This window comes from Danio rerio, chromosome 21 (genome assembly GCF_049306965.1).
Source record: "Danio rerio strain Tuebingen ecotype United States chromosome 21, GRCz12tu, whole genome shotgun sequence".
In the NCBI taxonomy this organism is placed as follows: domain Eukaryota; kingdom Metazoa; phylum Chordata; class Actinopteri; order Cypriniformes; family Danionidae; genus Danio; species Danio rerio.
In genome coordinates this window covers 45,738,052-45,760,000 of record NC_133196.1, presented here as the reverse complement: position 1 = coordinate 45,760,000, position 21,949 = coordinate 45,738,052, and the positions used below count along the sequence as shown (strand labels likewise).

Genomic DNA, 21,949 nt, shown 5'->3' with positions numbered 1-21,949 from the left:
AAAGTTTTTAAAATTAGGGTAGAATTTGTATTGTATGATGTACTTTTGTGTATTGCGTGTGACATGCTTGTATGCGGCAACCAAATTGAATTCGGGAAATGAATAAAGACTGACTGACTGATACTGTAGTGTCATCAGCAGTGAAAAGAGTCCTGAAAAATCATACTCAAGTAAAAGTACCATTACTTGCCTAAAAATGTAGTGCGAGTAGAGTAAAAGTATCTGTTGTAAATATTACTCAAAGTATGAGTAAAAAGTAGCCCTTTCAAAAGTACTCATGAGTAGTGAGTATTACACTGTAAAAGGCTGATGCATTAATATATAATTTGTGGATCTGTGTGTAAACGTAATATTCTGTAGTGCATGTAGTTATTGCTCAGTCTTAAGATGTTAATATTAGGTTAGATTTAGGTGGTGATGTCAGGTGACCAAAATTCATTGTCTAGCCAGCATCTAAGGACGTTATTTTGATGTCCAATAATGACATTAATATTTAGTCAGTTTTAGGTTTTAAGAAATTGACCGAAAACCAGTTTCGGGCCAACATCTTAAACCAATGTCATATTGACATCAAATACTGACAGTTATTCGTCAGGTATGACAAGCAAAATCCAACGTCTGATAGATGTCATAGCGGTTATGTCCACACAACGGCAAGCTGTAACATTATTAGACGTTGATATTTGGTTGATTTTAGGTTGAATGTTGGCCTGACGTCGAGTTCTGACATCAACCCGTTTTTTATTCATTCATTCATTTTCTTGTCGGCTTAGTCCCTTTATTAATCCAGGGTCGCCACAGCGGAATGAACCGCCAACTTATCCAGCAAGTTTTTACGCAGCGGATGGCCTTTCAGCCGCAACCCATCTCTGGGAAACATCCACACACACATTCACACACACACTTAAACACTACAGACAATTTAGCCTACCCAATTCACCTGTACCGCATGTCTTTGGACTGTGGGGGAAACCGCATGCAATGCTTGTAAAGTCTTTGAACATCTTCTTGGACCCTTTTAATGCTTCCAATAAGTTTGCTGCAATTATAAATGGCCCATGTCTTGAGGTAGTCCATTATGATGGGATTTACCTTCTTTGTGTGATTTGATTGGACAAGAATCAGAAGACAACTCAGCCAATCCTCATAAATAAGAAAAAATTAAGTAGTGACAGCAGCTTGAAGGAAAGTAGTGGAGTAAAAGTACTGATACAGCACTAAAAATATACTCAAATGAGAGTAAAAGTAGACATTTTTTAATCTACTTAGAAATTTCTGCAAAAAACTACTCAATTATAGTAATTTGAGTATTTGTAATTAGTTACTTTACACCACCGAGTGTCATTCATTCATTCATTCATTTTCTTTTTTGCTTTGTCCTTTTATTAATTAGGAGTCACCACAGCAAGAAGGTCACTAGTTCGAGTCCCAGCTGGATCAGTTGGCATTTCTGTGTGGAGTTTACATGCTCCGGTTTTCCCCACAGTCCAAACACACCAGCTGCTAGCTCTCTGCAACTCTCACATGGTCGCCCACTAAAGCTAAGTAGGGCTGCGCCCGGTCAGTACCTGGATGGGGGACCACATGGGAAAGCAGGGGGCGCTCAACCTGCGGTTTGTGTGGGTCCTAATGGCTCAGTATAGTGATGGGGACTCTATACTCTATAATGCTCAGTGAGCGCCGTCTTTCGGATGAGACCTTAAACTGATGTCCTGACTCTCTGTGGTCGTTAAAAATCCCAGGATGTCCTTCGAAATAGAGTAGGAGTTTAAACACGGCTCCTGGCCTCTGTCCATTATGGCCTCCTAACCCTCCCTATATCATTATTGGCTTCATCACTCCTCTCCACCAATCAGCTGGTGTGTGGTGTGCGGTCTGGCGCAAAATGGCTGCCGTCGTGTCATCCAGGTGGATGCTGCGCACTGGTGGTGGATGAGGAGCGCTTAGAGTGGCCAGAAAAGTGCTATATAAATGTAAAGAATTGTTATTATGGCGACGTGGTGACGCAGTAGGTAGTGCTGTCGTCTCACAGCAAGATCGTCGCTGGTTCGAGCCTCGGCTGGGTCAGTTGGCCTTTCTGTGTGGAGTTTGCATGTTCTCCCTGCATTCGCGTGGGTTTCCACCGTGTGCTCCGGTTTCCCCCACAGTCCAAAGACATGCGGTACAGGTAAATTGGGTCGAACAGGTCGCGCAGTAGATAGTGCTGTCGCATCACAGCAAGAAGGTGGCTGGTTCAATCCTCAGCTCAGTTGGCGTTTCTGTGTGGAGTTTGCATGTTCTGCCTGCGTTCGCGTGGGTTTCCTCCGGGTGCTCCAGTTTCCCCCACAGTCCAAAGACATGCGGTACAGGTGAATTGGGTAGGCTAAATTGTCCGTAGTGTATGAGTGTGTGTGTGTGTGAATGTGTGTGTGGATGTTTCCCAGAGATGTGTTGCGGCTGGAAGGGCATCCGCTGCTTAAAAATGTGCTGGATAAGTTGGTGGTTCATTCCGCTGTGGTGACCCCGGATTAATAAAGGGACTAAGCCGACAAGAAAATGAATGAATATTACAAAACAACTGGTAAAACGTAAAATTATAGGCATTGTTAACTAAACATTAAAGGCGTTTAAATAAATGTTTGGTAAGCATTTTTGACACCGTTTAGGTACAAAGTGTCTTGTCACTGTGGGGGCACTTTTATGGATCAGATTTGTACCTTTAATCAAGGCACAATATTGTATCTGCAGGTTTTAAAAACCAAAGGTACATTAGGTTTCCCATGATGTCCTTAAAGGTACAAACGGCAACGGTACAAATTAGTTTCTTTGTCTAAAGATACAATTCTGTCCCATACGAAGGTAAAGCCCCAGTGACAAGGGTTTGTACCTTCTTTGGTACAACATTGTACCATTTTTCTGAGAGTGCAGGAGAAAATTTCAGATGGTACTTAGAAATTGTTGCATCTGAACTCTTTATATGTACTGCAACTAAATATATTGATGAGGGTAAAATAATTATGAAATGCAAAAAAGGATATACATGACTAAACTTTCTAAAACAGTATAGAGAATGCCAACTTTTTAAACTGAATGATGATTGTACACTTTATAGTACAGCAGGGCAGTTATGTTGTAAATACAATATGCTAATTACAATTTACGAGGAGTCTCAAGTCTGAATATAAATGTTTACCCAACGATGTACCTTGTACTGAAATTAGTTATTTTTAGAATCTGTTTATGATATTTTGGAAACAGCATGTCGCCTCAATGCCTATATCAAACCAAAGGTTTCAACAAAAAGACCCCTGCTGTACAAAACCCACCAGTGCACGTGTTTGCTGAAAGAAACCTTTAAAAAAAAAAGCTGTCTGCAGTCTCGTGGCTGTCCGTGGTGCTGAATCGAGCAGAGTCATAGAGATCATGCATTGGAATTAATGTCACTCCATAACCGTGAATCATTTATGAGTTGGCGATTAAGAAGAAGGGTACGTTCTGCAAATAACAATAATAGTAAATAAATAAATAAAAACTTTCCCGATGCACATGACGCCGTCTGCACGGTCACGTGCGAAACGTGATGCGCGAGATCCGACTTTTTCCTCTCAGGTAGTTCCAGGACGACAACACGGTGAATTCGAGATACGAGACGTCGTCGTGGAGTCACATGCTCCTTTAAAACTTTAAAACTAAAAGTATGCAGCTGTTGCTCGCACTGCATCAGGTTAAAGTTGAACCACAGCCTGCCGCGAGAGAGGGAGCGCGCGCGCGAGAAACAAAGGCATCGTCGCTTATTGTTAAATCCCGTCTCGCGCGTGCACGGACGTGATACATGAACGTCAAGACGCTGTGTGGAGTTTGTGTGAAAGCTGTCCTAATGTTTCCAAGCGTCCCCAGAATCTGGCGACGTGGCCTCTTAATAAGCTGCGCTCTTCTCCTCGTTAATGTCACGTCTGAAACACCCTCCGGCTTTTAGTTTTGTGTCCTCCTCGCTACGCAAATGATCAGAAAAGCTCTTCTGCAGATGCGCTGTAGGACTGCGGATCTTCCTTAAGCATTCGACTCAAAAATACACATCCGTGCGATACATTCCGGGTGAGTCAGAGACAAGAGTGTTCTTCAAGGTGATTTTTGGGGGAAACGTTCGAGCCATCCTGATTTTTCGGTGAGAGACGCATGCATTTCACTTTATTTGGGGGCTGTTTTTGGTGTGCATGCACTGCGGTTTTTTAGCATGCATAGATTGTTGCATGCCTGCGTGTTGTGCTCAACGTTAAACGTCGGGGCTGACAATTAACGGCATGCTAAATGTGACGGAGATGATGCGCTTTGTGTTGATGTTCCAACGCGATGGAGGAGAGCGAGAGAGAGGAGAAAAAAGAGATCCGGGTTAAAAAAAAAAAATTGTAAGAGGATTTGATTTCCCAAGCACTGAAAGAGATTAAGTCGACAGCAGCGCAAGTGAATTTGTGCTGCATATAAAAATGGGACGGATTGGTCTTTCGATGTGAGATTGGTACCACCTTCCGTTCCCTATCACAATCGCCACGTATCTCGTCTCAATTCGAAATAGCGCAGGTGTTTTCCCTCATTTACGCTTTATTCCTGGGGATTTATTTTAGCTAGATGACTAATTTGCTGTAAACTGGGAAGAGTTTCGATGAGGAGTGCGCGAGAGCTGCGCGCGCTCAGCATCATCATCATCAGCGGCAGCAGCATCAGCCTCGAGCTCAAATCCAGCACAGCTCACATCTCCTCGCATCATCTCCTCGCATCCACACTGAAAAGACGCGTTTGCAAGGAACAAAAAAACTAAAAAGTTTGGCGATAAAGGCGCAGTCGACTTAACGTAAGTGCACGGGGAAGACTTGATGCTTGTGTCTTGCGGGGGTTGGGGGATCGCAGCCGCATATTGCCACATTCCTGGAAATCTAAAATGGATTATGAGGTACTTTTATCTGTGTGGTGTCGTGCATGATTGCCGTCAACTTGCTTAATTACTCTGATTGAATGTTTTAGGAGCAAACCCCGAGGCGCACGCCCAACACTCGTTGCCTTTAAGACATATGCTTTTAACGATTGTAGTCCAAACTGGGGATGTTATGGACTGCGCGAGCGTTATAATCCCTGTGAACTCTGGCGATTTCAACTAAACAAAAATATCGTGTGAACGTGTGGGCATCGCGTTGAGTGATTTTTTTTCGGCGTAAATCATTTAGTGTTATGTTTACGGAGGATTAGCGAGCCGATTTGCGTGTAATGATTTGCGTTAATGCGTGATTTACATTCATCTAATGCACAGCGAGCACGTAATAATATTCTAAAAGGAGAACAGGCGCTTGGCGTTTGCATGGAGAGCATGTGGCTTTATGCATAACGGAATGACCGCCGATTTGCAAGCTGGAACATAATAATTCTGATGGTGTGTATAATTGCTGTTGTGCTTAGCTGTATAAAGAAGGGCTCGAGCACTAATTCACATCCACGCGCAGCTTTCGCGAGTGCTCGCGCTTTGAGATGGATATCAGGGTTAAAAACATGGAAATATGAACATTTTGTTCTGCATGCGTTTTTATTTCGATGTGTGGTGAAGCAACACATCTAAAATTACACGTAGGTATCCCATCAACAGACACTGAGTGTTAAAGTGTGTAAAAGTAGTTAGATAATAGAGCTGGGTCTATTGAAACTTGTTTTGTCTAAAACAATATAAACCTGTTTTTCCATATTTAATCAAGTTACAAGGTAAACCATGTTTATTTTTAAGCAGATACGCATTTATAATATGAATATTGATAATAATGTCCACTTTATTATACAATTCCCTTATTATGGTCCGGAGGGAAAGCCTGAATTTATTTGACTGAAGCCTTGAACACTCAAATATATATATATATATATATATATATATATATATATATATATATATATATATATATATATATATATATATATATATATATATATATATWTATATATATATATATATATATATATATATATATATATATATATATATATATATATATATATATATCTTTTTTTTACTTGTTTAAACTACTTATTTAAAATGAGCTCAAACAACACAATTCTTGAGATTTACTTGGGACAACTTAATTTTTTATGTTCAATCCACACAAATTTGTTAAAAATGTTAAGTTAACTTAATGGATGTGTGTTGGGACAACATTAATGAATTGTGTGGCTTTTTTTTTAAAGTGAAAGTCTCAAACACACTGAAAAAAAGTGTTGCATGCAGAACTGTTGCAAACTATTTATTTGTGTTGAATTTAAACAAATAAATTAAGTTTAATAATGTTCAACTTAATTTGTTTGTTTAAATTCAGCCCAAATAAATTGTTTACTACCACTTAAAGTAAAAAAAAAGTAAATTCAAGGAATTATCTTTGAGTAATTTGTTTCAGTGCTCGAAATATGTGCTGCTTGTTCAAACTACTTATTTAAAATGAGTTAAGGCAACACATTTCTTAAAGTATTTTAAGAGCAACTTAATTGTTTAATTTAATCAACTTAAACATTTAAGTTAACTTAATCAATTTGCATTGGGACAACATAAAGGAATTGCAAGGAACCCAGTATTTTTTTTACAGCGTATGCTATAAGTTTTTCCACCCTTTTATGAAGTTGATTTTTGTTTTCCTCTTCTTTAGAGGGGATTCATTCTTCGGAGAATGATGTGGGGTGGAAGAGGAGCAGCTTGGCTTTGGATTTGGGCCTGTTTACTGGTCACCAATGCTCTGGCTGGAAAAAGGTAAGCATGTGTTTCTGGTTTTGGTATATACGAATATTTTTCACTCACATCTTAGAATGATTATCACATTCTCATATATATCATGTACATATACAGTTGAAGTCAGAATTATTAGCCCCCCTGAATTATTATCCCCTCTGTTTATTTTTCCCACAATTTCTGTTTACGGAGAGCAGATTTTTACAACACATGTCTAAACATAATAGTTTTAATAACTCATCTCTAATAAATGATTTATTTTATCTTTGCCATGATGACAGTAAATAATATTTGATTAGATATTTTCCAAGACACTTTTATACAGCTTAAAGCGACATTTAAAGGCTTAACTAGGTTAAATAGGTTAACTAGCAGGATACGGTAATTAGGCGAGTTACTGTATAACAATAGTTTGTTCTCTAGACTATCGAAAAACATATAGCTTAAATAAAATAAAATATTGCTTAAGGGTTGTTGACCTTAAAATGGTTTAAAAAAAAATAGAAATTGCTTTTATTCTAGCCAAAATAAAACAAACAAGACAGAAAAAAATTATTTTCAGACATATGGTGAAAATTTCCTTGCTCTGTAAAGCATAATTTGAGAAATATTTAAAAAAGAAAAGAAAATTTAAAGGAGGGCTAAAAATTTGACTTCAACTATATATATATATATATATATATATATATATATATATATATATATATATATATATATATATATATATATATATATATAAAACTCTCTTAGCTGTAGTTACTGTAAAGTCAATTTTAAACTGTAAGGACTTTGATCTAAACCTGCAACGTTAACTTAGACCAAGATCAGAACCTCAGACTTCAAAGGGGGCGTTATGCTAATGAGGCTTTCATTAATATTTTAATTCTAACTTTTTTTTTTTTTTACTGTCATCCTCTACGGTTCACAATGTGGTGTTCATTTATGAGTGATTTTTTGCTGACATATGATGTGAGTTCAGAAAGAAAAAGAAAAAAAAAACATTTGGTAAGCTATTTCGGCAACACGTTAGCATTGGCTAAATCTATTAGTTAGCATGAACTAACAATAAAAAGCAATACTTCTAGAGCATTTTATTATTTTTTTGTTCATTTTAGTTTTTATTAATAATTAATGAAGTATAGTTTTACACTGAGCAATTGTAGTACTGTTAACCCAAAAATGTATAAATGCTGCATAACTATATATGTTTATTGTTAATGTTTGTTTAGCTTCATTAATGTTTAATGAACAGTTGTATTGAATTACTGAACAATGGTATTTAATTGAGCAATCATATTGTACTACTATTAACCAAACATGTATAAATGCTGCAAAACTACATATATTTTTATTTGATGTTTATGTTAAATGCATTATCCGATTTTAACAAATGAAACCTTTTGTATAGTGTTACTGGCATTTATATAAATCTAGCATTAATATTAATATTAAGGCACAATGCAGAGCTTTCCAACCAAAACAAATATTTTTTTCAGCAATTTTAATTGCAAAAAATAATAATAATATTAATTTTACATCTTTCTTTCAGTTTTTGACTTGTTTTTAGCCTAAAAACTGAAATCAAGAAGCATTTAATAAGTACTTTAACACGTTAAAATATAGTTTTTTTTTTATTGTTTGCAAAACAAGCAAAATAATCTAATTTTGGTTTGAAATCTGATCATTTTACTCACCCCACTGACAGATTCAGATTAGTTTTTCCAGAAAATGCTTCTTGATTTATATATTTGGACTATAAACAAGACAAAAACTACTAAGAAATGTAAAAAAAGCATCAGTTAACGTTACAATTCAAACAGTTTTAGTTTAAAGCAGATATGTTCTGCTTAGTCACACTGAGTTTCTTTTTTTATGTAATGTTTGACATAACTGATAGCCGTCTCGTTTTGTTATTTACGTAGCTAGGATGTACATATGTCTATCGTTGATGTGTGCTGAATAGCCAAATAACAATTGCAAAACATGCCTTTCTTACTTAGATTTGCTGTTTAGTTTCTAGTCCAAATGTCAAAATATTCTTAAAAGAAGCATTTTCCAGACAAGCAAACCACATTGCTTGGTTTTAAGAAATAATATATCAAAATTAAGTGAGTGTTTCCTTGAAACAAGCTTAATAATCTGCCAATAGGCTAAGCAAAATAATGTTAAGTCAAAAGGAATGAATATATATATTGCATACCCCATTGGCAGATTATTTAGCTTGCTTCAAGGAAACACTCACTTAATTTTGACATATTATTTCTTAAAACAACACAATACTTTCTGTTTGTCAAGAAAATGCTTCCTGATTTAGGAAGTTTTAGATATTTGGACTAGAAACAAGGTCAAAAATCGAAATAAGGAACGCTTTTTTTTTTTTTTTTTGCAGTGTACGATACATGCTTTGCTAGCTTTATGCATTCAGACAGGTGACAGTCACACTATCTTGACATTCCCATCAATATTTTATAACAATACTTTTAAAAAAAGCCAAGCTCTCTTTTTTTTGGCTCGTGTGAGCAGACACCCCATAGCACTGTGGCACTGGACAGCATGCATTCGACACTGTTGCTGTTCGCATGACCTGTAGATGGGGATGCTGTACAATGTTTAAAGGGGGATCTGTATTCAGCACATGGATTTCGCAATGTGTTATTCATCTCTGCATGCTTTCTCATTCACTAAATCTGCTCGAATATGTAGTTTATTTTACCTGCAATTTTAATTATGACTAAATTAGCAGTGATATATTTTATTATTGGCCTGTGTGCATTCTTGTTTTATTGTATTATTTTTTTTATAGCAGAGGTAATAGTGGAGATGTGATTTTAGGTCAGACTGACATTACCGGCATTACTGTTGTACTGGCATGCATGCGTAATATATGAGACCACATTTTCCTCTCGTGACCCCTTTTCCGTGTCGCTCATGGGGTCTGTGTGCATGTGCGTGTGTGTCTCTCTGCGCAGATGGGGGGAAGGGTGGAAGTATTCTCCTTTTTTTCTGTTTGTTGTGTTTGTGGCTGTCTGTTGTTGAATCTAGTGAGGTCCGAAGGTGGGGGAAATGCCTCTGTTTCCTGTTCGCATTGCCTTTTGCCTATAATGCTGCAAAAAATGCGTTTCTTTCTTAGATTTTTGGTCTCATTTCTAGTCCAAATATCACAAAATTCTTAAATCAAGAAGCATTTTCTAGACAAGCATAAAATATTTTGTTGTTTTAAGAAATAATATGTCTAAATCGAGTGAGTTTTTATTTAAAACAAGCTAAATAATCTGCCAGTGGGGTAAAGTAAAATAATCTTATGTCAAAAGGAATAACAAGATTATTTTTCTTACCCCACTGGCAGATTATTTTGCTTGTTTTTAAGAAAAACTCACTTCACCTCCCTGTTACTTTAAAATCTGCCAACACCCATTTCACTCTAGGGTCAACTTGACCATAGCAATTTAAAACATTGGGATGTGAAAATAAGGAATATGCCCACCATAATAAGGGATTCCCCCAACCCCTTTAAAAAAAAATCCATAAATTGCTAAATTTGCTCATTTGGAGCTGTTGTAAATAAACAACTAAATGGTCAGTAATATGATTATTATTTACAAAAGAAAAAATAAATAGTATACATTAGCAGCAAATAAATTAGCAAACAGTTCAGCTTATTAAAATTACTAGATGTTATAATGAAATAAAATCAAGCTATCAAATCTCATTAGCAGTTTAACTGGATAACTTACATATTCTGATTAGAGAGCACGGAATGAATCTCTTATTTATTAATTTAGATTTTTTTTTCAATTGGATGTATTTGATTACATTAAATAACAGAGGTGTCACTTTAAAAATGCACAAATCTATCATTAAAATGAAAGCATTCGATTGATTTCCTAACTGTTTATGCTCATTTAGGATGAAATTAGTTGTGTTTGAAAAAAAACCCACCTAGATCAACATCTTTAGATATTAATATTATTAATTATGTGTATATGTCTGTTTAAACATGCACCCAAAACCCAGACTTTAGCTCCGCTTCAAATCACGAGTACAGAATACGTTTGGGAAACTGTCTATTATCACTTTGGAGCGCGTCAGCTGACAGTCATGCAGTGCGATGACTGTTTTGAGGATTGCATATGAAGGGGAGACAGCACCTGTAATGAAGAGGAAGGGAATCGCGCTGTTTTTATGGTTATTTTAAAGTGTTTTCGTGCCTAAACAAAGCAAAAGCACAGACTCGCATTTAAGAGCAAGGGCGGCCCCTGGTGGTTCGGCGGTATGGGTTGCGTAAAAGGAGGCTCGGCTCTTTAAATGTTTATTTGCCATCCTTCAGAGAAAGACTGAAAATACGGGAGAAATTCGAGATAATACCTTTACGGGATCATATCGGGATAGAACTGTAAAATACGGGAGAATCCCGGGAAAAACGGGAGGGTTGACATGTATGCAATGGTTAGTGTCAGATAATTGATGTCTTTGTTTAATACGTATTAACACTCTGAAATACACCCCCCCCCCCCCCACACACACACACACGCACACTTCCTGCCCCTTATACATACAGATTATCTATTGCATTACTATAGACAAAATTACAAATCAGCATGAAAACCTTTTCAATGTTAAACTTATGTACATACATAGTTGACTTCTTTTTTTTTTTTTTTTGCTCCAGATTGAATGACTTTTCCTAATTTAATGGAGAAAACTTGGTAAACAAAAAAATAACATAATGTTATTTTTTCAATGTCCTGTACACATTTTGTCACATCGGTATTGTTTGGGGTCAATTTGACCCCAGGGATTTTTAGTATGTATAAGACATGAGAAATATAAGAAATGTACACATATGTGTTTTGGGGTGATATTGAGGTCACTGCAACATGCTATGATTTTATAACATGCACTGAAATTGTATATGTTCAGTATACTAAATATACAAAAAACTAACACAACCCTACCTGTAGTATTGCAAAAACAACTGACAGTAAAGACATAAAATCAGCATCTCAGCTTTTTATTACACGATCAATTGAAAATTATTTACTGGAAATGACAAACTTATAGGGGAGAAGGGTTTATAGGGACAGCTGGAAAAAAACTTCAATATGACTGATTTGCAAGCTTACATTGGGTTGCTCATTCTGGCAGGAGTGTACAAGGAGAAGCAAAAGCAAGCCTTTGGAATGCTGACACTGAAGGTCAATATTTCCAGCCAGCATGTCTCTGAAAACATTGCATGTTTTCTCCTGTATCATACACTTTGATGACAAAGAAACAAGGCAGGGCAGACGAGAGCATGACAAACTCGCAGCAAGACAGGATGTATGGGACAAGTGGGTCTAGTGATTGCCATTTCTTCAACCCAGGCCCCCACATCACTGTGGATGAATGTCTGGTTCTATTTTGTGGCCGCTGTCCCTTTAGACAATACATGCTCAGCAAACCATGATGTTTTTTTCTTGGTGTTTAAATGACTCTATACATAATTGTGCTCCAGTCCTTGCTAAAATAAATTGATATTCTTTTCATATGTTATAAATAACAAACATATATACCAATAATGAGTACAAAACTATTAAAACAACAAAAATTTTAATACTTTTCCAATTTTAGGTGAAACAGTGAGGTCAAATAGACCCCAAGGATAATATGAGGGTTACTTTTGATGCATTATATCTTAAAACAAGTTGATGTGTCTAAAAATGCTTCTTGATTTAAGAATATTGAGATATTTGGACTAGAAACAAGACACAAACTCTTAACTAGCAAGGTGTAGGGTCAAATTAAGGCAGTGAAAAGAAGAATTTGACAACAAATTAATAAATTAATACATTTATTATAAAAAATTTGCTCAAGCCAGCATTATTTGTAAACATTTGTGATAATTGAATTGAGAGAGAGAGAGAGAGAGAGAGAGAGCAAAGGTGTTACATTCTTTAAAAAGGGTGTTTATGTTAACATTTGCTAAGCGTTTGATATTGTGACCTACTGTAGAAACAGGATCTGTAAATCATAACACTTCTTTGAAAGAAGTGGACTCATAATTGTGAGTGTGTTTCTATGTTTGTCCTGCTTTATATTTTGGTCTTTTTAAATACTTTGCATTGAAATGTTTAGTAATTTACTGTGTTTCCTTTGCAATACAGAACATTTTTGGTGCTGTTGAGGTGTTAAATGCTTAATGTTATGGTTATGGAGTTAGTTAAATAAAGAGTGTAACTTTTAATTGAACTACTAAGTATTATAATTGAATTACATAACACAGGCTCATTGTGAAAACGTACCCCCGTATACATTTCTGGAGAGCACAAATTATGTAGCCAGAGCTATGTATTGCTGCGTTTTGTCTTTAAATTGAACACTAAGGGGCGGTATGACCCCACAGATGGATTTGTTTTCTTTTTTTGCTACCCGCTGACCGCTTACCTCCATGTGGATTGCTTTTCCGCTGTTTACTCTCACCATTTACATCGGCGAACTTGAGATGCAGAGAGGAGTTGATCACAATGATGGGGTTCAAGTCTAGCGAAGAACGGTTCTAGGAAGTAGGTAAAACAAAAGGCAAAAAATTAAATAAACAACTAAATAACAGGTTGAGAATGTGGTAAAACCTAAAAATGTGGTGGCCACGAGAGCTTTTATTTTCTAGATTGCTTAGGGAATGGGGTGGGTGGGGATATCGGTCGGTCGGTCAGTCAGTAAATCAGTCAGACAGTCGACATCGGCCTCTGGTGGATTTTTGCAAGAACAGCAGGTGCGAATGGCACTTGCGAGAGATATTTAATATCTGTAAAAGCGTACACAGCAGTGTCTGGTGGAAAACGTAGCTCCTGGGACATATTTCGCACTGTCCAAAAAAGTATACAGGGGCACGTATCAATAATGAGCAAGAGTTGGAATTGCATGCATTTACAATATGGTTAGGGTCCGATTACAGGTTTGTTTTGGGATTAGTTGCAAATCATTATTTGTAGTTACTATAGAAAATGAATGGGATGAATAAAGTGTTACCATTGCACTTTATTTTACAGTTCTGTTTTGCTTGTGCTTAGCATGTCCTTATAATAGGTGTCACAAACACTGTGTAATAACTAGGTTATAACCCCTTGCATACCACTAAACCTAACCTTGACCCGTTTAGTTAACTTTCATAACCCAGTACTTTCTTAGGTAAGTACGCTGTTAGTTACATATTAAGTTAGTACATTTTAAGTACAATAAAAATAAATAAAACTAGATGTGTTAATGTTTTGGAAAGAGTTCGGTAAGTTTAAGGGTGGGATCAACTTTGAAAAACATGTTTTGGTATAAGTAAATATAGGTAAAAGATTCCAGCAGTTTTTTGAACTCCCCTCAAGTTGTGTTTTAGAAACTTTAGTCCATTCAGTTGATCTCCAGGGGCCTCATGTATCAACGCTGCGTACGCACAAAAACTTTGCGTACGCCAGGTTTCACGCTCAGAATCGCTCACGTTTGGATTTACTAACGATGAACTGAACGTTGGAATGTGCGCAGCTCCAGAAACATTTCCATTCAATAAATGTGCAAATAAAATATGATGCACAGACTTATTAATAATTCCTACTTGTCTTTCTTATGATAAATAGTTGGCAAAATCTGATATGTAGCGGGGTAAAAAAGAAGAAAGAGTTCATCAGACGCTGGATTCGAACCGAGTTCATGCTCGAACGTGTCAAAACATGTTAACATACGTCTTACGAGCTGCGCCACTGAGACTAATAAGGGTGCTGCAACAGTTTACACCTATAAACCACACTATTTCTTTTTTAATTCACTCAGTGCGATGTTCAGACCCAACTGTGTTAACCGCATCAGCTAAACTCTCCCACTCTATTTTTTTCTTTGCAAATAAACTTGCAAATAACACCTCTTTTCTCTGGTCTACCTCCAAAAGCAGCACCTCCAATTCACATTGTGTTCAAAGTTTCTCTTCTTGCTTGCTTTTGCCATAGCTTTTTCCTTGGGTTTTGCCAAAGTATAGTCATTAGCATATTCATACGGGGGAGGAGGCAGGGTGGGGTTTTGTGCTCGTTCATGTTGCGCTCAGTTTCACGTTCATTCGGATGTACAAAAGAATATGCGTGAGATTCGGCGTACGCAGTGTTTCATACATCTGAATTTTTTTCTGCGTACGCACATTTACAGCTTTGTGCGTACTCAATGTTTTAGTATGATTTCCACGCAAGTCTTCGTACATGAGGCCCCTGGTCTGGCTCGAGTATTTTTAGCTTAGCTTAGCATAAATCATTGATTTGGATTAGACAGTTAGCATCTTGCTTTAAAACAAAAGTAAAAAAAAAACTGCATCAACTTTGCGTCAGGCTGTTGATTAGTATGTCGGGATTTATTCTGCGATAACAATCTTTTGGATGTACTTCATCCCTAACTTAACTACTACAACCTTATTGTAAAGTGTTACCACGATAACATCTACCAGACATACAAACAACTAACTATTCTCTCTCAAAAAACAATGAATAAATTAGTAAGGGATAATACTAGGCTACATATTCACACACACAAAAACAATTTGGAAATTTGTACATACATTAATAAGAGAGAAAAAAAAGTCTAATATTATTATTTATAAAAGATAATTGAAGAAATGTATATTCATAATAATAAAATAAAATACAATACACAACTGTACATTCATGCAGATGGTTTGTAATGAATCTGACTAGTTCTATCTCTATGTGTGTGTGTGCCTGTCACACTCTCTCCCTCTCGCTTTGCCATTTCAAAACACCCCCATCCGCGGTCCATGCTAACTAATTGTGATGACCTCATCCTCTCCTTGAAATCTGTTTCCACGCCAAGCTTATTTTTGAAAGCCCAAACAGTGTTTATTGAGTCTGCAGCCGCACTTGTGGTCCACTACCTGCCAGCGGGAACAGAATGCCAATGATTACCAAAAAAAAAAAGCGAGCCATTATGTATGAACGGCCAGTCGGTGATTGTTTTTAGACGAGGGTAAATTGGCCACCATCCTCACCGAGCTCTTCGTAAAATACCATTTTACACCAAATGATTCAACTGCATTTTCCTCCTAATGATCTGTCTGAAATATTCATGAGGTGTTTGTCACCATTTGTGCGTCTGGCTGCTCCATGTTGCCAGATTTTTGAATAAGCACATGGTTATTTGCATCTAAAAGGAGTATTTTTGCTAATTAATAATGCATTGTTCCTGTGTAGATCGCCCTTCTTTTGCTTCTAGGATGGAAGGAGATTTGTTGTTTGTCTTCAGGCCATTACATTGCAAATTCTCTTTAAACAGGCTGGAGTTACCCCGAGGAGGGTGTTGCATTGATTTGAACACATCAGGGTGTGTTTCTGGCCACCCTTCGCTGTTGCTGATTATTGCTTTTTTGTTGGGTTTTGAATAAATCCTCTGCTGTTTTTTGCATTGTCAGCTCTAGTCAGAATGCAGATGAGCAGAAGGACAACACCACAGTGTTCACCAGGATTCTGGACAGCCTCCTCGATGGTTATGACAATCGTCTTAGGCCTGGTCTCGGAGGTCAGTATATGAGTTTCACTAATCATTTGCTTCATAAAGTTGCGTTCAGCCTTGAGCGATGTTTCTAAACTTATATTGTCAATGTGCTCTTTTAAGTCTGTACTAATACATCAGTAATCAATAATAGTCCAGTGTTTTAAATGGATTTAAAGGGGTTGTTCACTGAAAATTTTTAAATTGTGAGCATTTAATCTTCCTTTATTTGTTCCAAACGTGTCGGAGTTTCATTCTTCATTTCAATGCATTTTGAAGAAAGCTGGAAATCTGTAACCATTGACTTTCATAATACTTGTTGGGGTTAGGGTTAGGATTATGCAACCCAAGCTCATTCTGAAAACGTAGCTCTGCGAACGTTTCTGGACACCGTGATTTACATGGCTGGGGGTACGTATGGCTGCATTTCGTTCTTTCAAACGAACGCTACAGGGCGGTTTGACGCCACTCCTCTTCGCACTCGCCGGCTGATAGCTCACCTCCTCCGTGTGGAGGGCTTTCCCGCCACAACCAGTTTGTCTGGTTAGCTCGTTGTGTTATGTCGGCGGAGCGAAGGCCCGAAGGAGGAGGAGCCGGCCGCAATCGACAACCAGGTTCGAGTCCGGGGAAGAGCGGTTCCAGAAATCAGGTGAGACAAAAAACAGAATCCAAAAAATAAAGCGAACGAGTTCGTAATGGGGCGAGAATGCGGTGAAATCCCAAAACACGGTCAAAATCAGACGAGGGCTTTTCTTTTTCTAGACGGCTTTAGTAAATCGTTGCTTGGGTTTAGGGAAGAAGGAGGAGGAGGAGGGTGGCCGGGTCGACCGCCCAGTCAATAGTTCAGTCCTTCAGTCAGTTAGTCGGACAGACGGTCACTCGACAGCGGCCTCTGGCGGCTTTTTGCGTGAGAACAGCGCGGGAGTGAATGGCACGCACTCGCGAGAGGCGTTCAAGACGCAAAAAAGCACGAACAGCGGAATAGCGAAAACAAAAACTTCACAAATGCGTACCTCCTGGGATGTATTTCGCAGTCTCCAGAAAGGTCTGCGGGGCTACGTTTCTAGAATGAGCCTGGGTTGGGATTATGGTTAGGTCAGGTTTTCAGCTGTGTTTCTTAGTGTTCAATGAAAAAAGAAACATTTCTAAAGGTTTATAACAACTTTAGTGAGTAAATAGTAAAAATTGGTTCAAATTTAAACAAATCATTCGATAGTGGCATCCAATTAATTGTTGTTCATATAACAACGAATTCATATAGCAACGTGTATTTTACAACACATTCTCACGGCAATTTGTAACTTTTTTGATTTAGTGGCTAATTTGTATGTATTCGTATGATCTAATTAGTACAATTTAGTACGATTTGGTCATCACCCAATGATGGTTGGGTTTAGGGGTGGAGTTAGGTGCCACGCCTCCTTTTTAAAATCACACAATTCCGTACGACTGAACTTGTACGAATTCGTACGAATTAGCCACTAAACTGGCAAATCGTAAAATACTTACGTTTTCTCGTGAGATCAGGCTGGTTTTTTTACTCAAAACGTAACTTAAAACTAGAGTCAAGTGTGTGAAATAAATCCTCCTGTGAGACTATTTCCTAGACGTGTGTTTATTATTCATGCTGAATCAATGAAGCAGTTAAATCTTCTATTTATTCACCAACCGCTATTTTTTTCTATGGTATTTCCGATAAAGTCTAGATTGCATATAGCTCAAGATACTCCAACGCTATCTCAAAGCAGTTTATAACTTTTTAATTTCAAACAATCTCATTTATACAATTGTTGGGGTTAGGATTATGGTTAGGTCAGGTTTTTCATCTTTCTTTATGTTCAATGAAAAAAAGGAAATTCCTAAATGTCTATAACAATTTAAGGGGTGAGTAATTAGTGAGTCATTTTTTTATTTTGTTTTTGTTTATTTAAATTATCACTTTAAGGTTTAATGGTAGAATTACACATGATTTGATGAGGCCTTCCATATAAAACTTGGTGAGAAATAAACATGGATCAAATAAATAAAACAATTAATTAAGGAATATACTGTAGCATACTTATGCACAGAAATAATAAAGATAATAATAATACAAAGACTAAAATTTAAACTCTTTATAGGGTCAGGTGATTTAATCGATGCAATCTTAATGCACAGTTTTTCAGTAAAGCCGGTTCTAGTAAAACTCCAGTTTATGAGTTTAGATGGAGCAGAGTTTACTACACAGAGTCGTATTGTACACTGATAAGCTACATTAAAAATGGTTTGAATTTAAATGAATCATTTGATAGGGATAGTGATAGTAAATGGACTTTAAAAATCACTTGCTAATGCTTATATTAATTACAATTTTCCCAATAATGTTGGGTTAGAAAACAATGATGGTCCCACTTTATATTAAGTGTCCTTAACTACTATGTACTTACATAAAAAAATAAATACGATGTACTTACTGCGTTTCTAATGTATTTGAGAACACTTGTGGTGCTTTTGAGTTGGGATAGAGGTTGGGTTATGGAAAGGTTTGGTGGTATGGGTAGGTTTAAAGGTGGGTTAAGGTGTAAGGGATGGTCAACAGTGTATTTACAAATGTAATTACAAAAGTTAATTACAGATGTAATTACATACATGTATTTAATCAAGCATAAGTACACAGTAAATACATGTATTTACACAATAAGTACATTGTAACAAACTATTAATTAGTGTGTAAGTACATATTAGTTTAGGCCACTTAATATAAAGTGGGACCACAATGATCATTGGAACAAAAATATACATAGATATAATAAAAGCATGCAGTTGGGCTTGAAAACAATGACCGCATGTGATTCATTTGCATTTATTAGCTATACTGCAAAAGCATGCCCTGTTAAAAAACATCATGAAAGAGACGGCTAAAGAGCGGTTTTGTTTTACACAAGCCTGCCGGGCAAAAGCACATCAAGTGAACATTGTTTTCCACACAAATGCAGATCATTTAACACCTGACATGAATTAGCTTTGAACGCGACTGAATGATTCATTGAGCTGGCAAGAAATTCCCCACACATGCAGCATATAATTTTTACATTTCAATGTGCTTGTTTGACCTCACTCGCATTACCCGAGCACCTACAACGTGACAACCTGTCATAAATAGCAAGTCATGTTGACTAACAACTTCTATCCACATCTGTCTTCATTTCAAGATGAACGCACTGTTGTTGTTGTTGTTGTTGATGTTTTGTTTTCTTGAAATTAAATGTTCAACACAAGCTTATTCTTAAAGAAAGACAACAAAAGAAAATAGAATATATATAAAGAATATATAGCATATATCATTGAATCCTTGTCGGCTTAGTCCCTTTATTAATCCGGTGTCGCCACAGTGGAATGAACCGCCAACTTATCCAGCACGTTTTTACACAGCGGATGCCCTTCCAGCCGCAACCCATCTCTGGGAAACATCCACACACACACACTTATTCACACACACACACTACGGACAATTTTAGCCTATTCAATTCACCTGTACCACGTTTTTGGACTGTGGGGGAAACCGGAGCACCCGGAGGAAACCCACGCGAATCAAGGTTTTTACACTCTGATGTAGTTATTAAGCTGCCATCACCAAAAAAGGCTTTTATATAAAGTATTAAACACATTTCAGTAGTTCAGTACTTTCTCCTCGTGACGTGATTGTTATTACATATAACTTATTTTTCAGATTTTTTGTTTTGTTTTGTTTTTAAATTTGTATTGTTTGGGTTTTTACCAAACATGATGTGTTCAATGCTCCATTTCCCCGCTCTAATATGTCAGGAATTAGTAGAAATGTGTTGCGAGAGAGACAGAAGCTGTGTAATGTGAGTGTGCAGAGTTTGCTGAACCTCGATTAGATCAAAGTCAGGCAGGTTGAACCTCTGGATTAAAGGGTTGTTAAAACTAATGACCAACACTGATTGACACTCAAACTGCTAATTTCTTGCTTCAACAGAGCGTGTAACCGAAGTCAAGACTGACATTTTCGTGACGAGTATCGGGCCAGTTTCAGACCACGACATGGTAAAACATTTGAAACATACTTTGAATGTCATACATTTCTGACCTGCTTTTGTATTAACACTTTAAGCATATCATTTATATAAAATCAATTTTTGTTCTTATTGAAATGTGATGATAAAAAGTGAAAGAAAAGAACAAGTACTTGTAAATTTGTGCTGTAACCAAAAAAATAGAAGAAGCATTGAGACATTTAATAAAATATATGAATGTCTTGCATAAAATATCGAACCAATTAATGTTTCTTTAAAGAAAGCACAACATGCTTGTCAAGCAGAACATTTCATAAAATAGTTTCAGTAATAAATGAGAAAAACATATTGTGACGCTTGTCGATTCAGTTCATTAACGGAATATGCTCATAGTTAATGTGAGCAGCTACCTGTGATGAACTAGTATGCAGTTTGATGTGAGAAAATCTCTGCTTTATCATTTAAAGATGGGTTAAAGAATGAATTATGCCGGCCACTTTATTAGGTACACCTTATTAATACAGTGCTGGACCCCCTTTTGCCTTCAGAACTGCCTTAATCCTTCGTGGCATAGATTCAATGAGGTACTGGAAATTTTCAGAGATTTTGGTCCAAATTGACCTGATAGCATCACACAGTTGCTGCAGATTTGTCGGCTGCACATCCATGATGGAAATCTCCTGTTCCACCACCTAAAGGTGCTCTATTTGATTGAGATAGGGTGACTGTGGAGGCCCTTTGAGTACAGTGAACGCATTGTCATGTTCAAGAAACCAGTCTGAGATGATTCACGCTTTATGACATGGTGAGTTACACTGTGCTCATAAAGGGATGGACATGATCAGTATCAATACTCAGGTGGGCTGTGGCGCTGACACGATGCTCAATTGGTACTACTGAGCCCAAAGTGTGCCAAGAAAATATTCCCCACACCATTACACCACCACCCCCAGCCTTAACCATTAATACAAGGCAGGATGGATCCATGCTTTCATGTTGTTGACACCAAATTCTGACCCGACCATCCGAATGTTGCAGCAGAAATGGAGACTCATCAGAGCAGGCAACGTTTCTCCAATCTTCTATTGTCCAGTTTTGGTGAGTCTGTATGAATTGTAGCCTCAGTTTCCTGTTCTTAGCTGACAGGAGTGGCACCTGGTGTGGTTTTCTGTTGCTGTAGCCCATCCGCCTCAAGGTTGGACGTGTTGTGTGTTCAGAGATGCCTTTCTGCAGATCTCGATTGTAATGAGTGGTTATTTGAGTTACTGTTGCCTTTCTATGAGCTGGAGCCAGTCTGGCCATTCTCCTCTGACCTCTGGCATCAACAAGGCATTTGTGCCCACAGAACTGCCACTCACTGAATATTTTCTCTTTTTTTGGACCATTCTCTGTAAACCCTAGAAATGGTTGCACGTGAAATTCCTAGTAAATCAGCAGTTTCTGAAATACTCAGACCAGCCTGCCTGATACCAGCAACCATGCCACATTCAAAGTCTCTTAAATCAGCTTTGTTCCCCATTCTGATGCTCGGTTTAAACTGCAGCAGATCGTCTTGACCATGTCTGCATGCCTAAATGCATTGAGTTGCTGACATGTGATTGGCTGATTAGTAATTTGTGTCAACAAGCAGTTGGACAGGTGTATCTAATAAAGTGGCCATTAAGTATTTATATATATTTATATATATATA

The 21,949-nt window shown here is 37.3% G+C and overlaps 2 protein-coding genes across 6 annotated transcripts in view; one reads left to right on the top strand and one right to left on the bottom strand.

The window, feature by feature from the left end:
- sh3pxd2b (SH3 and PX domains 2B) overlaps positions 1-21,949 on the bottom strand; it is an 897,647-nt gene that overhangs the window by 762,920 nt on the left and 112,778 nt on the right. The gene's annotated exons all lie outside the window — the stretch shown is intronic.
- The window catches only part of gabra1 (gamma-aminobutyric acid type A receptor subunit alpha1), a 50,926-nt gene continuing 32,781 nt past the window's right edge, over positions 3,805-21,949 (top strand). Inside the window, 4 exon segments of one of the 4 annotated variants that reach the window (NM_001077326.1) lie at positions 3,805-4,144; positions 6,651-6,751; positions 16,164-16,270; positions 20,223-20,290. In NM_001077326.1, coding sequence (NP_001070794.1) covers positions 6,672-6,751; positions 16,164-16,270; positions 20,223-20,290 — 255 coding nt within the window. In that variant the 5' untranslated portion in view covers positions 3,805-4,144; positions 6,651-6,671. 4 annotated transcript variants of the gene reach the window in all.